The sequence below is a fragment of the Piliocolobus tephrosceles genome, chromosome 1 (genome assembly GCF_002776525.5).
Source record: "Piliocolobus tephrosceles isolate RC106 chromosome 1, ASM277652v3, whole genome shotgun sequence".
NCBI lineage: Eukaryota > Metazoa > Chordata > Mammalia > Primates > Cercopithecidae > Piliocolobus > Piliocolobus tephrosceles.
Window position 1 is genome coordinate 146,300,788 of NC_045434.1, and position 27,291 is coordinate 146,328,078.

The following is a 27,291-nucleotide window of genomic DNA, read 5'->3' on the forward strand; positions in this document are numbered from 1 at the left end:
TTTTCTGACACCTTATTTTCAGCTTCTAGCTTCCAGAACTATAAGACAAAAACTTTCTGCTGTTTTAAACCATGGAGTATGTATTAGTTTTTAGAGCAGCCTAGGAAACTACTACATCCTATCTGTTGATAATTACCTAGTCTGGACAAATTTTCCCGTCTTTGAGGATTACCATGGAGAAAAAGAATATAAGGTATCTATGAACAACAACAAAACAAACAAACAAACAAACAAACAAAAAACAGAAAAAAATGGAAAAGAAAAGCATACAGGAAATCAAAATATATTACATAATATACCTCTGAAATTATTTACTGCAGGATTCAGTAGAAAATTTCAGGAAAATAGCTTTCATAAAAGACTACAAGAATTTACACCACTACTTGTCTTTCAGAAACATGGAAAAATAACTAAGTCAATTGCATTTTTTAATGATTTGCATTTATAACATTAAATAATATTGATTTACCTGATTGAAGTCCAAAAAATAGTTCCTCATCTTGAAGTAGTTCTTGAACACAATCTAATCTCATGTTAATGGTTTCAATATCAACTAGAGGTTCTAATATATTAGAACGAAGTCGTCTACTCCCTCCAGGAGTCTTAGTATAATTTAGAACACCAAAGAGGGTGTGATTATTCCTTTCAAAACACAATAAATGTCATTAAGAATACAAAGAAAAATGCAAGAAAATTTCACATCACTTTGTAATTAAACAATCCTATAATCTACAGCAATGATCCTTAAACTTTACTGTGCATACAATTACATGTGTTTCTAATTCAGTAGGTCTAAGAAAAAGCATGAGGATCTACATTTCGGGCCAGGCATGGTGGCTCACACCCATAATCTCAACACTCTGGCAGGCCAAGACAGGAGGAATGCTTGAATCCAGGAGTTTAAGACTAGCATGGACAACATAGTGAGAACCCGTGTCTATAAAAAACTAAAAATTAACTGGACGTGGTGGCACAGGCCTTTAGTCCCAGTTACTCACGAGGCTGAGATGGGAGGATTGCTTGAGCCCAGGAGGTCGATGCTGCAATGAACCATACTTGCACCACTGTACTCCAGTGTGGTAACAGAGTGAGATCTTGTCTCAAAAAAATGTTTTTAGATATATTTTGAACAAGCTCCCAAATATGCTATTGGTCAATGAACTACACTTTAACAAGGATGAATAGAATCTCCTTGTACTTTATGACTTCTTTTATAGATCAGTTACAATATTCAGACTAATATAAAGTTTTCTAGTCTATTTATTCCATCCATAATAGTAAGATATCAATACTATATCCTTAACAGTGGAGGGACTTTTATATTGTTAAAATAAGTATTTACTATAATCATGTAGTTCTAATGACAAGCACAAGAGAATTTCATAATTTCTAGGTGATTTATAAAGAAATGAGCTATTCTAAAGAATGCTGGCCAGGCATGGTGGCTCATGTCTGTAATCTCAGCACTTTGGGAGGCAGAGGCAGGTGGATCACTTGAGGTTAGGAGTTCAAGACCAGCCTGGTGAACATGGTGAAACCCCATCTCTACTAAAAAAAAAAAACAACAAAAATTAGCCAAGTATAGTGGCAGGCACCTGTAATCCCAGTTTCTCAGGAGGCTGAGCCATGAGAATCACTTGAACCCGGGAGGCAGAGGTTACAGTGAGCCGAGATTGTGCCACTGCCCTTCAGCCTGGGCTGCAAAGTGAGACTCTGTCTAAAACAAACAAACAAAAACAAAGAAACAAACAAACAAAAAAATGCATTTAGTTGAACTATTTATTCGACAACTTCATATAATACATGTAAAAAACCTGATTCATTTTCATATTCAACAAATATTTTTTGAGCCCTTATGATATTCAAAACTCTAGGCTAAACACTGGGCATACAAGATGGACATGATACCTACCTTCATGGACCTTACAGCCTAATGGCGATTGCCAATAACTTTTTTCCTTTTTTTGAGACAGAGTTTTGCTCTGTTGTCCAGGCTGGAGTATAGTAGCACTATCTAGGCTCACTACTACCTCTGCCTTCAGGGTTCAAGTGATTCTCTTGCCTCAGCCTCCTGACTAGCTGGGATTACAGGTGTGCCACTACGACGGCTAAATTTTGTATTTTTGGTAAAGACAGGGTTTCACCATGGCGACCAGGCTGGTCTTGAACTCCTGACCTCAAGTGATCCACCCACGTTGGCCTCCCCAGGGTGCAGGGATTATAGGCATGAGCCACGGCACCCAGCCATTGCCAATAACTTTTGTCAGTTTACTGACCATGACCGAAGACAAGACAAAGAGGAAGGGGAAATAAACAATAAAAACAATAAACACATAATCATATCAAGAAAATAATTTCAGGTACAGAAACTGCTAAAAAAAAAAAAAAAAAGAAAGAAAGCCGGGCGTGGTGGCTCACGCCTGTAATCCCAGAATTTTGGGAGGCCGAGGCGGGTGGATCACTAGGTCAGGAGATCGAGACCATCCTGGCTAACATGGTTAAATCCCGTCTCTACTAAAAATACAAAAAATAATTAGCTGGACCTGGGTGGCAGGCGCCCGTAGTCCCAGCTACTTGGGAGGCTGAGGCAGGAGAATGGCGTGAACCTGGGAGGCGGAACTTGCAGTGAGCTGAGATTGTACCACTGCACTCCAGCCTGGGGTACAGAGTGAGACTCCGTCTCAAAAAATTTAAAAAAATTAAAAAAAAAAACAGGAATATACAGAGAAGGACCAGGATGGTTGCTTTAGTTAGGTTGATTAAGAAAGACTTCCCTATGAATTTGACAGTAGAGTTGAGAACTGAATGATTAAAAATGAAGGCAGCAAAGACGATGATGATGGGATGGGAATCATGACAACAATAATGAGGAGAGCTAATATAAAATGATACTTAGTATGTACCCAGAATGGTTCTAAGCATTTTAAATGTATTAACTTGTTTATTCTAATAACCATGTTATGAGAGAGACACTATTATTGGCCACATCATTTTACAACAGAAGGAATGTAAGACAAGGAAATTAGGTAACTTGTCTAAGATTTCCAAGTAAGTAGCATAGCAGTAATTTAAGCCCAGGAAGTCTGGCTCCAGAACAAAAAAGAAGATCAAGGTTAGTGGAGCTTTGCAAGTGGGGGTAAGAATAGAGGGAGATGAATGAAGAAGTTGATAGAAGCCAGGACACAGAAGTCCTTGTAGGCCAAAGAGTCTGGATTCTATTGTAAATGTAAGGAGAACCACTGGAAAGTTTTCAGCAGAAGAGTTACTAGATCTGATTTCTGGATTAAAAGGATATCACAGTCTGACTACTATTAATACGTTGAGAATAAACTATAGGAGGGTAAGAAGAGGGCAGAAAGAAAAGTTAGGAGGCTATTATAGTAGTCTATGCTAAAGATGATAGAGGTTTGGGTTAGGGTGGTAGCCTTGGAAATGGTGAGAAGTGATCCAGCACTGGTATATACTCTGAAGGCTAGATAAAAAGGATTTTCTGATGGATCAAATCTGAGGCGTGAAAGGAGAGGAAACAAGAATGACTTTTGAGATTTAGTCATCATTCTACCAGATTTTTGTCATACCAATTTAAACAAATTTGTAGGAAACTACTCATATCAACTAGCTGGAGGGGGGGGGTCTCCCATCACATGTACAATTTTTTTTTTTTTTTGAGAACTTATTTATACGGGAACAAAGGAGGTAAGGGGCACACATAAACCTCCCATTTGTTATAGAAATCAATGGATGTAAGACTGCACTGAACACGCAGTAAGCCTATGGAAGCATTGCAGCTATTCAGATAGTTCAGTAGGTAGAATATCCATCTTTTAACCTGAGTATTCTTTCATTTAAGTCTGTGAAAAGACTTCTCAGTTGTTCCTTTCAACTATAATACTAACTGCTGGAGATCAGATATTCTATCATTTAAGTATCTGTATCCCTAATACATAGCAGGAAGTCAAACAATGTTTGACAATGATAATGTAGTTCTATATCTATCTAACTGTGGTTTTGATTTGTAGATCCCTAATGACTAGTAAAGTTGAGCATCTTTTCAGGTACTTACTTATTGGCCATTTATTTACCTTCTTTGTAAATAATGTCTATTAATAGACATTTGAAAATAATGTCTATTAAGTTCCTTTACCCAGTTCTGAATGGGGTTGCTTTTTGTTATTTAGTACAAACGTCTTTTTAAAACTTGATTTTGGTGAAACACCTGACCAGTTCAGCAATAACAGTACAATGATTTAAAACATGCTTATTCAATATTTCTCCACCATTAGCTGGGCATGGCAGTTTGTGCCCATAGTTTCAGCTACTTGGGAGGCTGAGGCAGGAGAATCATTTGAGCCCAGGAGTTTAAGACCAGCCTGGACAAAATAGCAAGACCCTACCTCTTAAATACAATTCTCCATGAAATAATTTAAAGAAGTTTAGGCTGAGAGCAGTAGCTCATGGCTGTAATCCCAGCACTTTGGGAGGCCGAGGCAGGTGGATAATTTGAGATCCAGAATTCGAGACCAGCCCGGCCAATATGGTGAAACCCTGTCTCTACTAAAAATACAAAAATTAGCTAGGCATGGTGGCACATGCCTGTAGTCCCAGCTACTTGGGAGGCTGAAACAGAAGAATTGCTTGAACCTGGGAGGCAGAGGTTGCAGTGAACCAAGATCGCACCACTGCACTCCAGCCTGGGCAATAAGAGTGAAACTCCATCTCAAAATTAAAAAAAAACAAAACAAACAAACAAAAAAAACACACAACTTTAAAGTAACTATTTATAGAAAAAAATAAAATATACCGATATATTTTATAAGAAATAAAATGGATGATCTTACCTACTGTCTCGATTATTAATTAACAATTCAAGGTTTTGGGCTGATGATGAATCTATCATGGCTGTCTGTTCACTACCCTGGAAACAAATCTTCAGCGATTTTGGTGCATATACTGAATTTTGAATAAATTCAACATATTTTAACAAGGCTGCAACAGCTGCAAGGCAGTAATACCTAAAAGATGATCAATAATACATCACTATAAGTCATTAATATAAAAAATTATCTATTTCCCCTTAATTTAAGAAAAATTATAAATATTTGCATAGCATTGCTTAAACTCAAAAGGAAAAGGTAAACCAGGTATTTCATATTTTTGAAAACTAGGTAAATAACCTCTAAATCATAAAAATTAATGAAAATAAATCATTTGCTCAAGTCTGACACTTAAGGGACTTTAAATTCTGATAAATCCTGTGTTAGGAGGTAACATTCAATCAAAGGTAATTTGCATCAATTTTTGATGTATCATTCTAAGTATTCAGATAATGTTGGGAATGTCTGATACTTTGTTTATTTATTTTGAGACAGGGTCTGGTTCTGTCATCCAGGCTGAGGTGCAGTGGCATGATCTCGGCTCACTGCAACCTCCACCTCCCAGGCTCAAGCAATCCTCCTGCCTCAGCCTCCCAAGTAGCTGGGATGACAGTCATGCACCACCACATCCAGGTAATTTTTGTATTTTTGGTAGAGATGGGGTTTTGCCATGTTGCTGAGGCTGGTCTCAAACTCCTTGACCTCCCGAAGTGCTGGGATTTCAGGCATGAGTCACTGTGCCCAGCCTGGAAAAATCTGGTACTTTAATGGTAGAATCAAGTCTCAATGTATAGAGAAGTATGTTATGATCTCAGTGAGAATGATTGTTATTTAACTGAGTAAACAGGTAATCCAACCTAGCTCAAAGAAAGCATCTATTTCGTATGTTTTAGGAAATATGTGTTCCAAAAATATCATTCTCTGTCTCATGCTGAATCTTTTAGGAGTAAAGACAGGAAGAAACAGGAACACAGCTTTACCTGTGTTTCGCTTCTATGCCCTCACATTTCCAGTTTACTATAGCTACTTGAGCTTTTCACTCCAAAGTAAAGTGAACAGCAACAATTAGGTCAATAGATTATGACTAATTTGGAGAAATTCTATATAAATTAAGTTAGCAATATATGCCTTGTGTATACATTTTAGTTAACTATTTCACTATTTCAATAATTACTGTGTATTATGAACCAGGGAATTTTCCATATGGTAGGAATGCAGCAGAGAACAAAACAGACAAAAGTCCCTGCCCTTGTGGAACTCACACTGGAGATTTATTTGCTTTCCTTAAGTTATAACTTACTTGATATGATATTGGTAGCTGTGGGCTAGTAAAAAAATAAATAAATACATAACTTACTTGGACTGAACCTCCATTAGAACAGTGCTGAATTCTGCTATGCATAACTGTTCAATGTACTCTAATCCTTTTGTTTCATTGAAGTATTTCCTTTGGATAGCAGTGAAATTAACATTCTGAAAAGAAGTTTTAATTTCAAAATAAAGTTTGAAGTGCCATGTGCTTGCCCAAAACTGCTTTCTTAAACACATGCTCGTAACTAGGTAAGTGACTTAAATATTGTATAAAAATTTCAACATTTACATAAGAACTTTTCTTATTTATATAAAAAGAATGATTATCCTTGCTAAGTGAATTATAGTACAGTTTGTATCTCTTATTAGACCTTACTCTTATGAGATTTAATGGAATATGTTAGATACAATAATAAAAATAAACATGACAGTCTATACCTTTTAGTAATTTTTTGTATAGAAATAACCTTTCACAGTTTTATATTCATCTTTCCATAGTCTATTATAATTGAGAAAGGTTAGATTCTTATAATGTCCTAGGTGAAAAGATGAAAACACCAATTCTACCTATTTATGATATACTATTTACATAAAGTGAATTGAATTTATTTAGAACAAAGAGAAAATTATAATCTTTTTGAGACAGGGTCTCACTCTGTTGCCTAGGCTGGAGTACAGCAGCATGATCATAGCTCACCACAAATTTGAACTCCAGGATATAAGCAATCGCTTGCTTCATTCTCCTGAGTAGCTGGGACAGGCACACCATTACATCTGGCTAATTTTTTTTTTCTTTTTTTTTTTAAGCAGAGACAAGTTCTCCCTATGTTGCCCAGGCTAGTCTCAAACTCCTGGGCTCAAGTGATTCTTCCACATTGGCCTCCCAAAGTGCTGGAATTACCAGTGTGAGACATCAGCACCCAGTTGATAATGGAACTTTTAAAAAGCATCAAGTTGTTAAGTAAAAGGTTTACCTCCTTTGAATAAATCTAATGGTTAAGAAAAGGTAATATTATATCAATGGACTACATACGAGCTGTTAAGAGTGAAAAAAATATCATGACCAAGTAAGGACATATCTTATTAACTTTGGTTTTCATGTAAATAAAATTCTGAAAAGTCAAGTAACTTTTCTGATATTATACAGTTGATCTGTGCCAAAGCTGAGACTCAAATTTAGATTTCCTTGAAGTCCATTTTTCTTCTACTTCATATTGCTTTTGATTTAATGCAGGTCTTTTTTTTTCTTAAGAGTGGGGTCTCACTATGTTGCCCAGGCTAGATTTGAACTACTGGGCTCAAGTGATCCTCTCACCCTGGCCTCCCAAGTACCTGGGACTATAGGCACATGTCACTGCACCTGGCTAATGAAGGTCTTCTTATGGTAAGTGTAGTCATAATAGTAATAATGATAATAATAATACTGAATTTTCCCTCTGCTTAGAATACTTTTACAAATACCTCCATGGCTTGCTCCCTCACTCCATTCAGAACTTTGCCCAAATGTAACCTTATCAATGAGGCCATCTCTGATTACCTTATATAAAATATCAATTCTCTAGGAGGTTGGTACTTCCTATTGTTCCTAATTTACTGATGAAAAAACTGAAGCTCAAAGAAGCTAAGTGTCTTGTACTAGGTCGCTTAGAGTCAAGATTTGAAACTGGGACAATCTGACTTCTCTATTCTTAAGCACAATGCTGTACTGCCTTACTATTCAAATGTACTGAAATTATGTTGTTTTTGCCTTTGGAGGAGTTATCCCCCATTCCATGTGATTCTGGAAGGCCTAGCTATCATAGTATTCTGCATCCCACTGCAAAAGGATTAGTCAATCATAGTGTATCTACCCCAAGAAATAGTGATTACTGTAACGTGTGAGAAAATGAACAAAGCGTGATCAGTCAGCATCCTTCCCTGGAAATTATACGTGGACACTGGAATAAAGAAATTATTTTCCCTTTGGGTTAGCTAAGCTGAGATGACATCAGCCTTGAGCCATTAGCAATCATCTTCTTAAATCTCATAGAAGTAAACTATCTGCAGTAGAAAAAGGATGATATGGGGCATGAGAGTAGTGATAAAGATTCTCTCTTTGACCAAACTCTACCTGGGCTACTATGAGCCTTCTTCTCAACTAACCCTCCATCCGGCCTATAAAGACATGAACGAAACACTAACAGTGCTTCTAACTGCTCAAAGTCACATCCCTAGGATGACCTTAGCCTCTCATAAAATGCCAGCCTAAGAAAACTCAGGCTGCCAAAAAAAAAATTTACTGTGTATTCCACTTAACACCTAAAGATAGGGTCCCTGTCTCCTATTCTCTGTGGGAGAGTAGGAGCCTAACTTCGGTAAGTGCCAGTCAGCAAACCCAGATTTTTGTTGTTGTTGTTGTTCTTTTGAGATGGAGTCTTGCTCGTTGCCCAGGCTGGAGTGCAGTGGCAGGACCTCGGCTCGCTGCAACCTCCGCCTCCCGGGTTCAAGCGATTCTCCTGCCTCAGCTTCCCTAGTAGCTGGGACTACAGGCGCGTGCCACCAGGCCTGGCTAATTTTTTTGTATTTTTAGTAGAGATGGGGTTTCACCATGTTAGCCAGGATGGTCTCGATCTCCTGACCTCGTGATCCACCCACCTCGGCCTCCAAAAGTGCTGGGATTACAGGCATGAGCCACCACAACCAGTCTTACTTCTTGTTGTAATAATTTTTTACTTCCCTGACTCTAATGAGCTTGTGCTTACTCCTCCTTATTCCCTTATTCTCCCATTAAAATGCCCAGTATAAACTGAAGTTCAATTCAGTCCACACTGGACTCTTTTCTCTGTTGCAACAGCCTATTACTGATTAAAATATTTAGCTAGTGTTTGGCTTTGTTTACCTTTGACAGTAGGAACAGGATCTATTCAACCATTGACTTCCCAGTTACATAAGCCAATACATTTCCTTTTTTGCATAAGGTAGTTTACATTAGATTTCTGTTACTTACAACCAAAATAATTATAAGACCTAATCACAACAACAGCAACAACAACAAAAAATGAAAGTTGGAAAGGTATGGATAAATAGGCATAATGAAAAGAAGTATAAAGTTATAAATGAAAAAGAACAGATAAAGTAATTTGTCTAATAGAGACAATAGATTTAGAATAGGGACTCTCTCTGGCAATGAGTCAAAGGCAGCTCATCTATACAGGATCTCTAAGAGCACCATGACAAATCTTATATAACTGCAGATGCCAAATATATTAGGAACGGGAAAGGAACTCATTAGACTCCAAACCTCAGCTTGGTTCGAAATGTGTTAAAGTAAAAGATAAGTCTACAAACATAACAAAATATAGTATATTCTTTGGGAGGCCGAGATGGGTGGATCATGAGGTCAGGAGATCGAGACCATCCTGGCCAACCCGGTGAAACCCCGTCTCTACTAAAAAATACAAAAAACCAGCCGGGCGAGGTGGCGGGCGCCTGTAGTCCCAGCTACTCGGGAGGCTGAGGCAGGAGAATGGCGTAAACCCGGGAGGCGGAGCTTGTAGTGAGCTGAGATCCGGCCACTGCACTCCAGCCTGGGCGACAGAGCGAGACTCCATCTCAAAATTATATATATATTATGATATATATATATCATATTCTGAAAATAATTTGCACTCCTAAGGAATTATTCCAACTGCAATGCTGTCTACTTGGTTTGGAACCACAGTCCACATTCTTGTTGGATAAGGTTCCACAGTGGTTATCCACCACAGTCCTACAGATGGACACTAGAGTAGCAGGCTAATCCTAAGGCAGCACATGTTACCAGGGGAAGCTGAAACAATTCTGTAACACAAATTAAATTCCCTATAGAAAAAGGTACTTGCTGATAGGTGCTGTCTCCTAAGAACTTCAATTTCAACCAGTCTGACAGCACAATAAGTAGTTTTCAGGAAAATACGTGAAAGGGAAACCTATGCTTTCTCTATGGGTCTGCCCCTTGTATACTGGGAGAAACTTCCTTATTACCTAAAACATTTTTTCTTTTGTTTAAAGTAGATCAGGCGTGCCAAATCAAATAAGTAAATTCCCTATCATTTTTATTAGCTGTATTAACAGTCCCTTAGATTAGGATTTGTATTTAGTAACTACTTTAGGACACTAAATATAAAGTTACTAAAATTATTGTTCTTTATAATGATATTATTAAATAAATTTTAAATAAAGTGATTAGGGCTGGGCACAGTAGCTCATGCCTGTAATCCCAGCACTTTGGGAGGCCGAGGTGGGCAGATCTCTTGAGGTCAGGAGTTTGAGACTAGCCTGGTCAACATGGTGAAATCCCATCTCTACTAAAAATCCTAAAATTAGCCAGGTGTGGTGACACACACCTGTAGTCCCAGCTACGCGGGAAGCTGAGGCAGGAGAATCGCTCGAACTCGGGAGCTGGAGGTTGCAGTGAGATGAGATCACACCATTGCACTCCAGCCTGGGTGACAGAGTGAAACTCCATCTCAAAAAAATAAATGAATAATAAATAAATAAATAAGTGGTTAGATCTTGAATGTTACCAACAGTAAACATCACTTACCTTGAAATTTTCTGTGATCAGAGTGAACAACTTGGTGGAATTCCCCACAGCACAAGCAGTATTTGACATTATTATTTCCAAAGGTGACAAAATTTTAAGTTTAGTGATCACCTGAAATCATTTGAATAATTTCTTAAATAAAGCTTAGGAAACAAAAAAAGCTTCATATTTTTCTGAGATAAGTATTTAAAATTAATTCATAGATACACAAAATTATAACTGTCCTAATGATATATTTCAATTAAAATATGTTTCTAGCCAAGTGGGTTCACACCTGTAATCCCAGCACTTTGGGAGGCTGAGGTGGACAGATCACTTGAGGCCAGGAGTTCGAGACCCACCTGGCCAACAGGGTGAAATCCTGTCTCTACTAAAAAATATACATATATATATATATATATATACACACACACACAAATATTACCCAGGCATGGTGGTGCATGCCTGTAATCCCAGCTACTCAGGAGGCTGAGGCATGAGAATTGTTTGAGCCCAGGAGGCAAAGGTTGCAGTGAGCTGAGATCGCACCAGGCACCATTGCACTCCAGCCTAGGTGGCAGAGGGAAAATCTGTCTCAAAAACAAACAGACAAACACCACCACCACCACCACCAACAACAACAACAAAATATATATGTACATATTTCTAATGGTAGTATATTAAACATATATCTCCTATATAACTACTAATATAAAATACTGTCATAAAAATAGGATATATTTTACTCATAATAGTTTCTAACAGCCTAAGTTCAAAAATTAATTTGAACTTTTCAAATATGTATTCCCAAAATAAAATTTTTTAAAATAAATACTTATACTTAGTATTTTATCCATCTCCATGAAAAATATAAATACATCCAATAAGGGTAACTATAGGCCGGGCAAGGTGGCTCACGCCTGTAATCCCAGCACTTTGGGAGGCCAAGGTGAGTGGATCACTAGAGGTCAGGAGTTCACAACCAGCTTGGCCCACATGGTGAAACCCTGTCTCTACTAAAAATACAAAAATTAGCCAGGCGTGGTGGTGTGCACCTGTAATCCCAGCTACTTGGAAGGCTGAGGCAGGAGAATTGCTTGAACCCAGGAGGCAGAGGTTGCAGTGAGTCAAGATTGTGCCACTGCACTTCAATCTGGGCGACAAAGTGAGACACTGTCTCAAAAAAAAAAAGGGTAACTATGGCAATACAATCAGTATGGCCACACTGGTACAGATGAAGTGTTGAAAAGTACGTAAACACAGATGAGAAACATCTGCCTTATGCCTTAGCTTTTCATAAAATAAGGTGTATTTCTTAGAACTATTCTAAACACAGAAATTCTCAATTTGTCTAACATTCCTGTTTTTTAAAAACTTTTTTCCTACTCTTTTGAAATTGTATAAAAGTATAAAGTACCTACAGATGAAGTTAGTATGCAATACTAATATCATTAAGGTTGTTAAGTATAATAAAAAATTAATTATTAGGAAAGGGAAGTCTACATACTGGAGGACCATAAAGAGGAACTACGGGAAGAGAATCAAAAAATAATGAAACACTAGAAATAAAACACTAGATCACATCTTCAAAATAATAATTAACTAGGCTCAATGGCTCATGCCTATAATTCTAGCACTTTGGGAACCCGAGGAGCAATTCAGCTTCTGAGGGGGCAGGATCACTTGAGTCTAGGAGTTTGAGACTAGCTTGGGTAACAGAGCAACCTCATCTACACACACACACACAAAATTTAAAAATCAGCTGTATGTGGTGGTGCATGCCTGTGGTCCCTGCTACTCAAGAGGCTGATGTGGGAGGCTGCAGTGAGTCATGATCATGCCACTGCACTTCAGCCTAGGCAAAAGAGCAAGACCTTTTAAAAATAAAATAAAATAATAATTGGGTTAAATAACATAGAAATTAGGAGCAAACTATCTCTACCTGATAGATCATGCAAATTCCCATGACAATAGGCAAGTGGATCAAATGAATGATGACTGATATAAAATGAAGGCAAAATAAGAAGTGAAGGCAAGAAGTTAAGAGGCTAAATTATGACTGATCTAAGATACTAGTTTTCTTTACCTCTGAAAAAATACAGTTCAAATACAGTTCAGTGGAAATAACCCTCTGGAGTTAGCATTATGACAGGTTTGGGCCATAATCATGAAAGACACAATCTCAAAAGGCATAATCCTGAATGTCGAAATCCCAAAAGAGCAAAATTCTTAAAGTCTAAAAATCCCCAAAATCCCAATACCAAAAGACCGAAATCCCAAAAACACAGTTCTGGAAGAAATAACTTCAAAAACAATTTTAAAGACATTGAATTGCATTTTTAAAAGGGGATTTATTTGAGAAACAAAAACACAACAGAACAATTCATAGACCACTTTACACAATAAAATAGGCAATAATAACATATATTTTTGAAAGCATAAACACTTAAGTGTACTAACGACAGTCACACAGGTTTAATAACAGTTATGAGCAGACAAACTGTATTTACAAAAAATTAGTCAAAACATAGAAATTAGTCAAAAAGCAAAATGTATAAATGCATATCACCGTGGTTGATAATTGTCTGCACCAAGCTTCATAAATACAGTCATCTGAAATACCACCAGGGACAATCTAAGTCTTTTGATGAGCTAGATCAAAAACTTCTATGGGTCACCACATACACAGTTGCCTGAAGAGCTGAGATTTCAAGAAATAAATTTTATCTTTCACAAATAAATGATGTACAAAAAGGACATGTCTTCATTTATCAAACAAATTTCAACATTTTTATGTATACGTGCAATGCTTATACACAGTCAATGCTATGGTAATTTCTGTGGAGTCAAATTTCTGATGTCCAAGGCAGCAGCAGAAGAGTCTGTCCCAGCTCTCAGAGAGAGACCAATTCAACTTCTGTATTTGTTCTCTCTGGGCCCTGGCCAATTGCAAAGTGGTCACCAACACTGTGAGGGCAGATTTTCACCACCTAGTCCGCTCAGACTCACACACTAATCTCTGGAAACAACCTCACAGACACAGCCCAAATAATGCTTTACTAGGTATTTTTTACTACAGTCAAGTTGCCACCTATACTTAAATCCACAAGTCCATCCCTTGCCAATTTGGCACCCCATGCATCTCCTTAAACCATACCTAATTTCCAAATAAAGAAAATAACAAGGTAGTAGTTCTGCCTAATATGATGTGTCTAACATGATGCAACTATCTTGTGTACAGCCAAAAACGCATTAATCCCTTCCCTAGAATTAAGCTTTCAGGATTTCAGCATGAAGGATTTTGATCATTCAAGATTTGAACATCGGGATTATGGCATTTGGGATTGTGTCTTTAAGGATTATGATCAATACCACATTATCACATGTATTACCTTTGGAATAAATCCAGAAATTATTAATTTGAAGATGTTAATTTTAGAAACTAATACTAACAATAGCTTATTCAAGTAACAGTAAAGCACATTCTTTTTGGACAAAATATATTTTAAAAATAAAAATCAGATATAAGACAACTTTATTTTAATTCAGAGTATTTACATTGACATAATAATGAATAACCTTTATTCTACCAAAAAGTAAACAAATTGGGAAGGCACTGACTTTAAAATCTAGATATTGCCTAACAGAGCAGCCATTTTCTAGGATTATTAATACTTACCTTTGCATATGTTGTGTTGTCTGCAAACTGGGATAGTATAATTTGGGGGTTTTTTAAATCAATACTTGCCATTCCTATTTCACCTCTGGCAAGTCCTCTCCCTTCTACAACAGCTACAATAACTGATGGGCAGTGTGCAGAAATCGCAGATGAGGATGAAGCTGTAAATTTTTAAATAAAAGATATAAACATTGATAATAATCATTTCTATTTTTTAATTTTTTTTTTTTTTTTTTTTTTTTTGAGATGGAGTTTTGCTATTATTGCCTAGGCTGGAGTGCAATGGTGTGATCTCGACTCACCACAACCTGCGCCTCCTGGATTCAAGAGATTCTCCTGCCTCAGCCTCCCAAGTGGCTGGGATTACAGGCATGCAATACCATGCCTGGCTAATTTTTGTATTTTTAGTAGAGACAGGGTTTCGTCATGTTAGTCAGGCTGGTCTCAAACTTCTGATCTCAGGTCATCCACCCGCCTCGGCTTCCCAAAGTGCTGGGATTACAGGCATGAGCCACCACACCCAACCTGATGATAATCATTTCTCATTCTTTCACATAAGATCTTAAAGCATATCTAGTCTAGGACATGGCTACTGTATTAATAGACAATGAAATAACCATTTTTTCTCATCAAAAAATAACTTTTCATTACTAGACCAAATAAAAATATTAATTCTCAGAGCATTTTGCCAAAAAGTGACTTCACAATTAGAAATAACAAATTTTAAATTGTCTTATTTTCTATTTTATTGGAATGGAGTCATAAAAGGACTTGTGTCTGAAAATAGATTATTTACCTTAGTCTGTCATTTAAAAGCTATTTGGAGACTGGGCGCGGTGGCTCAACCCTGTAATCCCAGTACTCTGGGAAGCCGAGGTGGGTGGATCACCTGACGTAAGGAGTTTGAGACCAGCCTGCCCAACATGGCAAAACCCCATCTCTACTAAAAATACAAAAATTAGCCAGGTGTGGTGGCATATGCCTGTAATCCCAGCTACTGGGGAGGATGAGGCAAGAGAATTGCTTGAAACTGGGAGGTGGAGTTTGCAATGAGCCGAGATTGCACCACTGCACTCCAGCCTGGGTGACAGAGTGAGACTCCATCTCAAAAAATAAAAAAATAAAATAAAAGCTATTTGGGACTGGGCATGGCAGCTCACCTGTAATCCTGGCATTTAGGAAGGCCAAGGTGAGAGGATTACTTGAGCCCAGGAGTTTGAGACCAACCTGGACAACATAACAAGAAGTTAGCTCTAAAAAAAAAAAACTGAAAAATAGTTGAGTGTGGTGGCATGTACCTCCATGGTCCCAGTTACTGAGGAGGCTGAGATGGGAGGCTTGCTTGAGCCCAGGAGGTTGAGACTGTAGTAAGCTGTGTTCATGCCACTGCACTCCAGCCTGGGTGACAGAGCAAGAACTTCTCAAAAAAAAAAAAAAAAAAAATTAAGTATTATATAACTATGAATTCCAATTATGAGATACCTGTGTCACGTGGAAATTAAAATTATAACATATCCAACATTTATTAAGTGCTTACTAAGTGTCAAGAATGTTCTAAGTTCTTTAATTAGTTTAACTCACATAATTATTACAACAATCTATTAAATAGACACCATCATTTTCTCCACTTAGCTATAAGGAGACTGAGGCATCAATGTAACTGGTAGAGACAGCATTTGCACCCAGGCAGTCTAGTTCCACAGCTGGTGCTATGAACCATTACATACATTACTGATTTTGAGATCTGTGCCTTACAAACTATGAATGCTCAGGTAAATTGTTTAAACTTTTAAAACTACCATTTCTTCATCTATAAACTAGAAATACCAAACTTTTTCACAAGATTATTATAAGAATTAATGCAATCATATAGAAGTGTTTTATAAAGTAAAAGAAATTACTCAAATATAGGACATATTAGCATATGAAAAAAGTCAGACTAAAAATTTATTTTTTCTTTGTTCTTTTTTCCAGACCAAAAATGTCTAAAATTTTATTGTCAAAGATGCAAACTAGTCTTTTGTTCCCTTGTCAATCTTTTAAGTAACTCCTTTTCTTCCCTCTTTTCCCTCCCTGACCTGGATTCATTTCTTCTTCCATTCTTCTATTACAATGCCCACAAAAATCTTAAGTATTTATGCTATCTGAGTCAACAGTAAACTTAAGGATTCACTTAAAAAATCTATGTGTTCAGGTCTCAGAAACCTTTTCCCCATGAACGTTATGTTATAAATGGTGATAAAGTTTATATTAAACCTACAGAAGTCAGTTTAAGCTCTGTAATAGAATATGACCTTCCTATTTTTAATTAGAAAATAAATACCAAGTACCAGTGGAAATTCAGTACACACAGAAGACACTTCCTAGAAGGTTTTAAAAGTACATTTATGCTGTTATCTCTCTGTTGTAAATAATATAATAATGAGCATCCTAATGCATAAAGCTTTTTTCTGGTTTTCTTATTATTTCCTTAAAATGCACCCTTAGAACTCAAATTACTGAAACAAACCATATTTTTAAGGATCTCAGATATACTGCCAAATTTCTTTTGAGAACTGGACTAATTTTTAATTCCATCAATAGTGTATGAGGAAAGCCAATCTTACTGTATCCTCGTCATTACTAACTTCTAGAATTCATTATGACTATGATTATTGGCTAATTTAATGGACTGCCACTTAAATCTGTATTTTTAAAAGTACTACTGAAACTGAACATAATTTAATATATCCATTGTTATCTATATTGTTTCCTTTTTAGAGATGTTTCCATCATTTTATACAATGTTTATACAATGTTCCATCATTTTATGCAATAGGTCTTAAGGTTTTAATGAGAATTGTGTAAATCAATGACAGTAATTTACAGTTGCTACTAATCTTGATATTTTCGTTATCTCAAAAATTTCTATTTTTGCATAGACAATCTTTCTCTGTATAATTTCTTCCACTGCTTTTCTGCTAAGAAACTTCTCCTTCCTTGCTTGAGATATTCCATATTCATTACTATGTTCTTATACTTTTTGACTTTTTTTTTTTTTTGAAATGGTCTGGCTCTGTCACCCAGGCTGGAGTGCAATGGCATGAAATCATGGCACACTGCAGCCTCAAACTCCTGAGGTCCAGTGGTCTTCCCACCTTAGCCTTCTGAGTAGCTAGGACGACAGTCATGCCACCACACCTGGCAAGTTTTAATTTTTTTTGTAGAGACGAGGTCTCACTTGTTGCCCATGCTGGACTGCCTTCAAGCAGTTCTCCCATCTTAGTTTCTCAGTGTTGGGATTATAGGCATGAGCCACCAAGTTTGGCCTGTTCATTTTGATCTCTCGTCTGGGCAGAATTTTTAGAAGTATGTTTGGTTGTTTACCATGTCTGGAATGAGAGATGGCCAGAAGTACAGATTTAGATTCATTTATAAGCAGTTGATAATGGTTTACCTAGATGGCTGGGACTTGGAAGAAATATGATTGACAGATTGGTGACAAGATCATTTGAGCATATAAATGGATCTCTAAGATTTAAAATATAAATCTTAAATTTAAAATTTAAAATATTTGCATCCCATATGAATGTCCATCATCCATTGTAGAGGAAATTCTTAATCAAGAGGACAAAATAATGCAATCTATAGATACCAGTTAGCCTCTTATTTCAATTCTCCCTAAAGGATCTGTTGGTTCAGTATAACTATAATTTCAATCAAAACCTCAATGCGTTTTTTGGTGGAGCTTGAAAACTTCGCCCAAAATTGATATGAAAAAGCAAAGGGCCAAGAAGAACCAAGACTACTCTAAAGAAAAATAAGGTGGCCTGTGGAGGGTAATGGTGGTAGGGCTGTCCTACAAAATATCAAGACTTATCATAAAACTAAAGATGGTGTGATATTGGCACACAGCTAGACATAATGACCCATCGGAGTTAAAAAAAGAACTGGAAACATAGAAACTAACAGAAAAGGCCAGGCACGGTGGCTCATGTCTGTAATACCAGCACTTTGGAAGGCTGAGGTGGGCGGATCACAAGGCCAGGAAATTGAGACCATCCTTGCTAACACGGTGAAACCCCATCTCTATTAAAAATACAAAAAATTAGCCGGGCATGGTGGCGGGTGCCTGTAGTCCCAGCCAGGAAAATGGCGAGAACCTGGGAGGCGGAGCTTGCAGTGAGCCGAGATCGCACCACTGCACTCCAGCCTGGGCGACAGAGCGAGACTCCTTCTCAAAAACAACAACAACAACAACAACAACAAAAAACAGAGAAGTCATCAAAATATTTAGTATTCAGAATATATAAAGTATTGCTACAAATCCAGAAAAATAAGCCTAAAGAAAAATGAGTAAAAGACATGAACATTAATTTCACGGAATATTATTAAAGATATATAGCCCTAAAGTACAGAAAAAGATAATCTCACTAGTAATTAGGAAAATGCAAACTCAGACTATAGGTAGTATTTTACAACTGTTAGGTTGAAAAATACTGAGTCTGACAATATCAAATGTTGAAGTGGACTCTTACCCATTGTTAATAGAGCATACCATAATAACCAATAAATTAACCAATAAAATTTATTATGATTATGATTATTGGCTAATAATAATCTTATGATGATGATGATCATTAAATTAGCCAATAATCATAATAAATTTTAGAAGTTAGTAATGATGAGGATAGAGTAAGATTGTCTTTCCTTATACATTATTGATGGAATTAAAAATTGGCCCAGTTCTCGAAAGAAATTTGGCAATATATCTGAGATCCTTAAAAAAAATGGTAATTTTGGCCAGGCGAGGTGGCTCACAACTGTAATCCCAGTACTTTGGGAGGCCGAGGTGGGAGGATCACTTGTGGTCAGAAGTTCAAGATCAGCCTGGCCAACATGGCAAAACCCCATTTCTACTAAAAAAACAAAAATTAGCCAAGCATGGTGACGCACACCTGTAATCCCAGCTACTTGGGAGGCTGAGGCAGGAGGATCACTTGAACCCAGGATGTGGATGTTGCAGCAAGCCGAGATGGCACCACTGCACTCCAGCCTGGACAACAGAATGAGGCTTCGTCTCAAAAACAAAACAAAAAATGGTAATTAAAAAATAATAATAAAAAAGATAATTTCCCTGTGTTTCAGTAATTTGACTTCTAGGGGTGTGCTTTAAGGAAATAATAAGAGACTCAGAAAAAAGCTTTATGCATTAGGATGCTCATTATTATGTTATTTACAACAGAGAGATAACAGCATAAATGTATTTTTAGAACCTTAGAGATGTCTTTTGTATGTCTGTTGAATTTCCACTGGAACTTGGTATTTATTTTCTACTTAAAAATCAAAAGGTCAGGGTCAGGCGTGGTGGCTCACACCTGTAATCCCAGCACTTTGGGAGGCCAAGGTGGGCGGATCATGAGGTCAGGAGTTCAAGACCAGCCTGAACAATAATGATGAAACCCCATCTCTGTTAATACAAAAGTTAGTTGGGCGTAGTGGCAAGCGCCTGTAGTCCCAGCTACTCAGGAGGCTGAGGCAGAAGAATCACTTGAACCTGGGAGGCAGACGTTGCAGTGAGCCGAGATCACACCACTGCACTCCAGCCTGGGTGACACAGCGAGATTCTGTCTCAAAAAATTAAAAATAAAAACAAAAACAGAAGGTCATATTCTACTACAGTACTAAAACTGACTTCTGTAGATCTAATATAAACTTAACCACCATTTATACATTGGTAGAACTACTTTAAAAAGTAATTTGTCATTATCTTGTAAATATATGTATTTACATAACACACCCTGTAACCAAGAAATTCTGTTGTATATACCTTAGAAAACTGTTATACATGGAAACCTATTTTATCTATCTGCTCTTCAAGAAAATCTCATAGATTTAGATAAAAATTAAAATTGAAGTATAAAAAAACCACTCACTAGTAATATCAGTGTCAACTTTTAGATTTAAATGACATCACGTACAAAAGGGAGAGGTTTCTCTTTCTTGTGTGTTTTTTGTCAGAATGGTTAAAATAATGTAGACCTGCATTTATTACCAAACAATATCAGAAACTATGTTGCCTTATTAATCTAGACTCAAATTTTGGATAGAGGTAAACTAATGTATTTATTTTTCATTCATATCAGTTATAGATAAATTGAAATGAACGCAATAACCCTAATTTATAATTTACAAAACTTTTAAGTTTCAAAAGATCATCTAGGTTAATCTTCCACTTATTTTACCTGAATATCCCATTTGTGGTGTCCAGTTCTTATAACCTGATCTCTGAGGATTTCCAGTAGACAATGGAGTTTTAAGTGTTTGAGGATAATTAGTATCTCGTGCAGAAGATGAGCTTGCACCAAAAGTAAGGTTTGATGCAACTATGTTTTCTGCATAAGCTCTTTTGTTTCCAAAGTATGAACCTAAATTTGAAAAATTAAGTCAATTCTTAAATATTTGAATTATGCAATGATGTATTAATCATTATAATTTATACCATGTTCACTTTCTTCTTTTTTCCTTTTCTTTTTTTTTGAGACAGAGTCTTGCTCTTGTTGCCCAGGTTGTAGTATAGTGGCATGATCTTGGCTCACTGCAACCTCCACATCCTGAGTTCAAGTGATCCTCCTGCCTCAGCCTCCCGAGTAGCTGGGATTACAGGCACCCGCCACCATGCCTGGCTAATTTTTGTATTTTTAGTAGAGACAGGGTTTCACCATGTTGGCTGGGCTGGTCTCAAATTCCTGACCTCATGATCCACCCACCTCGGCCTCCCAAAGTGCTGGGAATAGAGGCGTGAGCCACTGCACCCAGCCACTATGTTCACTTTCTATAAAACTTCATGTGAAAATGATTTTTAAAAATACACAGATTATAACAAAATTAATGACATTATTGATAAATATACAAAAATATGCTAATTTAGCTTTTGCCTCTACAAGTTCACTGCAACCACTCTGGCTAAAATCATAAATTACCCTTTAATCTTCAAATATACCAGATATGTTGCTAAGGTGTGAATATCTGTCCCCTCTAAAACTCACATTGAAATTTAATCCCCAGTGTGGCAGGAGAGAGGTGGGGCCTTTAAGAGGTGATGGGACATGAGGGCTCTGCCTTCATGAAGGAATTAATCCATTCATGAGTTAATAGATTAATGGGTTATCACGAGAGTAGGACTGGTGGCTTTATGAGAAGAAGAGGAGAGACCTGAGCTACCATGCTCAGCTCCCTCTCCATGTGATACCCTGTACCACTGCAGGACTCTACAGAGACTCCAACAGCACAAAGGCCATCACTAAATGTGCCTCCTTTGACCTTGGACTTCCCAGCCTCCAGACTTCCAAGAAATATGTTTTCTTTCTTTATAAATCACCCAGTTTCAAGTATTCTGTTAAAAGCAACAGAAAACAGACTAAGACATATGTTTCATTTGTATAATAATTATTAGACCTCTTTTAACCGTCTTCTGTTGATTTCTTCATTGAAATTCTCTCCCCCATGCAAATGGCATTGTAGAGTTTTAGACTCAACTGGCTTCAGTTCCTTATTTAGGTACTTATCTACTGATGTAAGATATTACCTGTTTTACAGGATTGTCACAAAATTTTTAAATAATGTACATAAACAACCTAGCATAGCCTCTTGGCACACAGAAGTTCTAAAATAAAATTTAAAATGTTTGGGCTCTGTTCTCCTATTCTCTTTGATTTCCACAACTCTCTATCTTGAATTCTCTTTAAACCACTTTTAGTTTCCTTTGCCATCTCCTTTTTCCTCTGCCTCTTAACTCTTGGCCTCCAGGGCTCTATACTTTTAAGCTTTCCCTCACAAATCAACATTATACATCTCCAGACATCTCATCTCTCCTCTTTGTTTCTATTAACATCTATTTTCTGACAACTCTCAAGCCTTCGTATATAGCTGTAACTACTCTCTTAAACTGTAAACCAGGGGTTGCTAAACTTTTAGTTTTTCCTTTTTGTCTCTGTGTGAGATTCTCGTTCTATCGCTTAGGCTGGAATGCAGTGGTGCAATCTTGGTTAAATGCAGCCTTGAACTGCTGGGCTCAAGCAATCCTCCTACCTCACCCTCCCAAGTAGCTGGGACTATAAGCTCATGCCACCATGCCAGGCTAATTTTTTGTACTTTTGTAGAGATGGGGTTTTGGCATGTTTCCCAGGCTGGTCTCAAACTCCTGGGCTCAAGTGATCTTCCCACCTCAGCCTCCCAAAATGCTGGGATTATAATCGGGAGCCACCGTGCCCAGTCTATTTTACTGTCTTATAAAGACAAGGTCTCACTTTGTCACCCAGAATGGAGTGCAGTAGTGTGATCACAGCTCACTGTAGCCCCAAGCTCATGGGCTCAAGTAACCTCCTGCTTCAGCCTCTTGAGTAACTATGGACTATAGGTGCACCTCACCACACACAGTTAATTTTTTTTTTTATAGAGACAGGGTCTTGCTATGTTGCCCAGGCTGATCTCAAACTCCTGGACTCAAGCAATCCTCCCACTTCAGCCTCCCAAAGCACTGAGATTACAAGCATGAGCCACCATGCCTCAGCATAAACTTTTTTTTTTTTTTTTTTTGAGATGGAGTTTCACTCTTGTTGCCCAGGCTGGAGTGCAATGGCGCAATCTCAGCTTACTGCAGCCTCCGCCTCCCAAATTCTAGCGATTCTCCTGCCTCAGCCTCCCAAGTAGCTGGCATTATAGGCATGCACAACCACACCTGGCTGGTTTTTTCCCTTTTTTTTTGTATTTTTAATAGAGGCAGGGTTTTGTCATGTTGGCCAGGCTGGTCTCAAACTCCTGGCCTCAGGTGATCCGCCCGCCTTGGCCTCCCAAAGTGCTGGGATTACAGGCATGAGCCACCATGCCCAGCCCATAAACTTTTAAATAAAGGACCAGATGGCAAATATTTTAGGCTTTGTGGGCCATATAATCACTGTAACAATTACTCAGCTCTGACACTATCATAGAAAAGCAGTCATAGATAATACATAAATAAATGAGAATGGCTATGTTTCAATTAAAATGGCTTTATTTCTATATACTGAATTCTAAATTTCATATAATTTTAATATTACAAAATATTCTTTTGATTTTTTAATGCTTCAAAAGTGCAAAAACCATTCTCAGCTCTATACCTGCATTGTTCAATAAAGTGGCACATGTGAGTATTTAACTAAATCAAAATTAAATACAATTTAACTTCTGTTCCTCAGTCACACTAGCAACATTTTCAAATGCTCGAAAGCCACATATGGCTACTAGTTACCATATTGGACAGCATCAGTATGAAATGTTTCTATTATCACAGAATATTCTATCAGACGATGTAGCTCTAGAACACTGTATCTATCTCTTGGGCATAAACCTTTAGATATCTTCCCAGCATTCTGAATGTCTAGAAATGAACTCTATCTTTCCCTCAAAATTAATTATTTATTATCAGTATTGTCAGTTGTACCAGCTTGTCCCTTGTTACTCAAGTCATAAGCTTAGGAGACATTCTCAACTCCTCCTTCATCAACCCTAACATTCAGTGACTGAGTCCTAGAATTCTTCTTTTTAACATCACTAAAATTTAAATCCCTCTCTACTCCTCCCAGCCCATTTTAAGCCTGTATCTTCTTTGGTCCCTGTGCAAGTCTCCTACTTCTTCTCCTTGCTTCCAGTATTACACCTCTCTAATCTATTCTTCGAATCATCACCAGTAATCTTTCGGAAAAACAAATCTGATCAGCATCTCTCTTTCTTACAATTCCCATGTGTCTCCCCATACTCACCATAGGGTAAAATATAACTTCATTATATGGGTTCCAGCAGGAATTAATTATACACTCAAACTGGGATAATTTGATAAAGAGAATATTTGCAAAGGTGTGGACAGGGTGTAGGGGTGTTATCATAAAGAACCAGCATAAAATGTGCTCCATTAGCATTCCTAGGCTTCAGGAAGCTAAGGAAGAGAGTGGTTGCCAGAAACTTAGATGGGGAAACTGGAGATGGAGAAGGCTGTTTCTTGTTCTCAGACTACTTTTAGACTATATGCCCTTTCTTGAAACTCATTCACTTGTCTTAATTCTCCTCCTACTTCCTTGACCTCTATTTTGCTATATAATCTTCATATTCCCCGCTCTGGTCCCAACATACTGGTAACTTTCAAATCCATATTTCCCTCAAGTTTCTCTCTTCTTAGCCCTAGTTTCCTATATTCAATTATTTTAATATAAATATCTGGATATCCCACAGGCTCTTCACACTCAGCATGTCCATAACAGAACTCATCATCTTCCCTCTAAAAGTTGCTTTGCCTACAAAATTCCCAGTATCAGAAACTACTACTACTATCTATCCAGTCACCAAAACCAGAGACCTCGCATTGAACATGGGGGTCTCTGGGCAAAATTTGTCTCCCAGATCTAATTCTCACAACTATATCTACATCCAAGTTTATCTACATAGATCACTCTCCTGCTCTAGCCAAGCAAAATCATTTGCAGTTTTACATGAATCTTCTTTTCCTTTGCATGTGTTTTTCTCAAGAATGCACTCCAGCTTCTCTCCTCTTTCCCTTTGGCTGGCATTCTTCTTCCTACTTATTCTTCAAGACCAGTTCAAGGTGCACTTACTCTGTGAAACGTCTTTTCCCACTTTTGTCCCCATACTTTAATTATAAATACCTCAAAAATTGTAAATACCTCAAATACAGTTATCTCTTAAATATGTATTTGTTGATTTTTAAGTCTGTCTTCTCTACTGAACATTAAGTTCCTTGAGAGCGCAGATTATTGTCCCCAGCTGCTAACATAATTTGGACCTTTGTTCACCTATTTGGGCCTTGGTTCTATCTGTAAAACAGGAACAACAACAAAAAAATCTACTCTGCAGAATTATTGTGAGGATCAAAGATACCATCTGCCTAGTAAGAAGCCAGAACAAAGTAGGTGTATATAAATTAGTGAATGTTATCATTACTGATAAAATAAGTGGGTGACAAAGCATCTGATGAAGAGAGGGATTAGATTGACAATGTGAACATACATGTTGCTTTAGAGGAATTGCAAGTAGCTCAGCTTTGTTAGAGGATAAATATTAAGAAATGATGGGGGATAAATCTGTAAAGATTAGAAACCGATCCCAATTGCTTTGGCTATCCTTCAAAAGAGTTTGATCTTTTACCTGCAGATACAGGTCTACTGATTTAAGTGGCAAGGGACATGATAAGATCATTTTCAACATAAGTAAGTGGTACAGTAAGTAAGCTAGAAGGACGGAAGAACACTTAGGAGTTTGAGGGCTAGGTGCAGTGGCTCACGCCTGTAATCCCATAATTTTGGGAGGCTGAGGCAGGAGGATCGCTTGAGCCTAGAAGTTCGAGACCAGTCTGGGCAACGTAGGAAGGCACTGTCTCTATAAAAAAATTTTAAAAATTGCCGTCTGTAGGGGCACACACCTTGGTCCCAGCTACTTGGGAGGCTGAGGTGGGAGGATCGCTTGAGCCCAGGAATTTGAGGCTTCAGTGAGTCATGATTACGCCACTGCACTCCAGCCTGTGCAACAGAGCAAGACTCTGTCTCAAAGAAAAAAAAATGCAGAGAGGAATTTAATTAATCATATAGTGAGTTTGAGGTATCCATTAGTCCATCAATAAAAACTTCAGAAGACAGTCTGAAATAAGGCTGGAGTGTAGATGAGATATGAGTTGTGGAGATATTCACATCTAGGTAGAAGTGGCCTAGGAAGAAAAAAGCTTTAATGACATGCCCATAATTTGGGAACAAAGGTGAGCATAGCAATTCTCTAGGAGGTAGCAGAAAAACAGGGGCAAGTGGAATCAAGGAAGCCAAATTAAGAGAGTTTAAGAGAAGACCAGTCAAGAACATTAAATATAGGCCAGGCAGTGGTGGCTCATGCCTGTAATCCTGATGCTTGGGGAGAGCAAGGCAGGAGGAGCACTTGAGGCCAGGAGTTTGAGACCAGCCTGGGCAACATAGCGAGACTCTGTTTCTAAAAATAAAGAAATTAAGAACATTAAATGCAGCAGAAAGGTCACATGAAATGAACTGAAAAATAACCACTGGAGTTGGTATTTGTTACTTTACCATTGTGTTGCAATCGTGTGTGAAAAATGGTGATGCTTTGTCATGAATAGAGACTAGTAAAATAATAAATGATTTGAAGGACATGCATCTTTTTTGTTTGTTTGTTTTGAGTCAGGGTCTCACTGTGTCACCCAGGCTGAAATGCAGTGGCGCAATCTCGGTTCACGGCAGCCTCAACTTCCTGGACTTGCCATCCTCCCACCTCAGCCTCCTGAGTAGCTAGGACCACAGTCATGCGCCACCACACCCAGATAATTTTTGTATTTTTAGTAGAGATGGGGGATGGGGTTGGGAGGTTCACCATGTTGGCCAGGCTGGTGTAGAAAGAACTCCCGGCCTCAAGTGATCCATCCACCTCGGCTTCCCAAAGTGTTGGGATTACAGGCGTCAGCCACCGCCCAGCCCACATCTTTTAATACTAAACATATTATTTTCCTGAATTAGATTAAATGTTCAATTTATTCTATTTTATCCCACCCTAGCAGGATTTGGAGAATTAAATTCAGCAGTCAAAGATCGGCTCACCACTTCTATCAGCAAACTCACGCACAAACTGTCATTTGTCAGACACTGTGAGGGACGTTACATGGGATACTTCAGCCCTCCTCAGAACTGAGCCATCCACAATCAAGGTCTTGCGATAGAACCAATTTGAAAAGTCAAGGCTTCTAATCACCCAGACCAAATTCCCAGGGCACTCTGATCTCACGCCCCAACCAAACCACAACTGAACTTCACTGTGGTAACCACCACGCACGTGTCCCTGAGCCTCCATGAACTGCCGGC

General features: G+C 37.8%; 1 protein-coding gene across 1 annotated transcript in view; it reads right to left on the reverse strand.

The window, feature by feature from the left end:
- The window catches only part of MSH4 (mutS homolog 4), a 98,407-nt gene that overhangs the window by 70,730 nt on the left and 386 nt on the right, over nucleotides 1–27,291 (reverse strand). The window contains exons 2-7 of the mRNA XM_023207522.2: nucleotides 20,632–20,814; nucleotides 14,408–14,568; nucleotides 10,750–10,860; nucleotides 6,232–6,347; nucleotides 4,839–5,012; nucleotides 470–642 (exon numbers count right to left, since the gene is read on the reverse strand). Coding sequence (XP_023063290.1) covers nucleotides 470–642; nucleotides 4,839–5,012; nucleotides 6,232–6,347; nucleotides 10,750–10,860; nucleotides 14,408–14,568; nucleotides 20,632–20,814 — 918 coding nt within the window. The remainder of the gene's footprint in view (nucleotides 1–469; nucleotides 643–4,838; nucleotides 5,013–6,231; nucleotides 6,348–10,749; nucleotides 10,861–14,407; nucleotides 14,569–20,631; nucleotides 20,815–27,291) is intronic.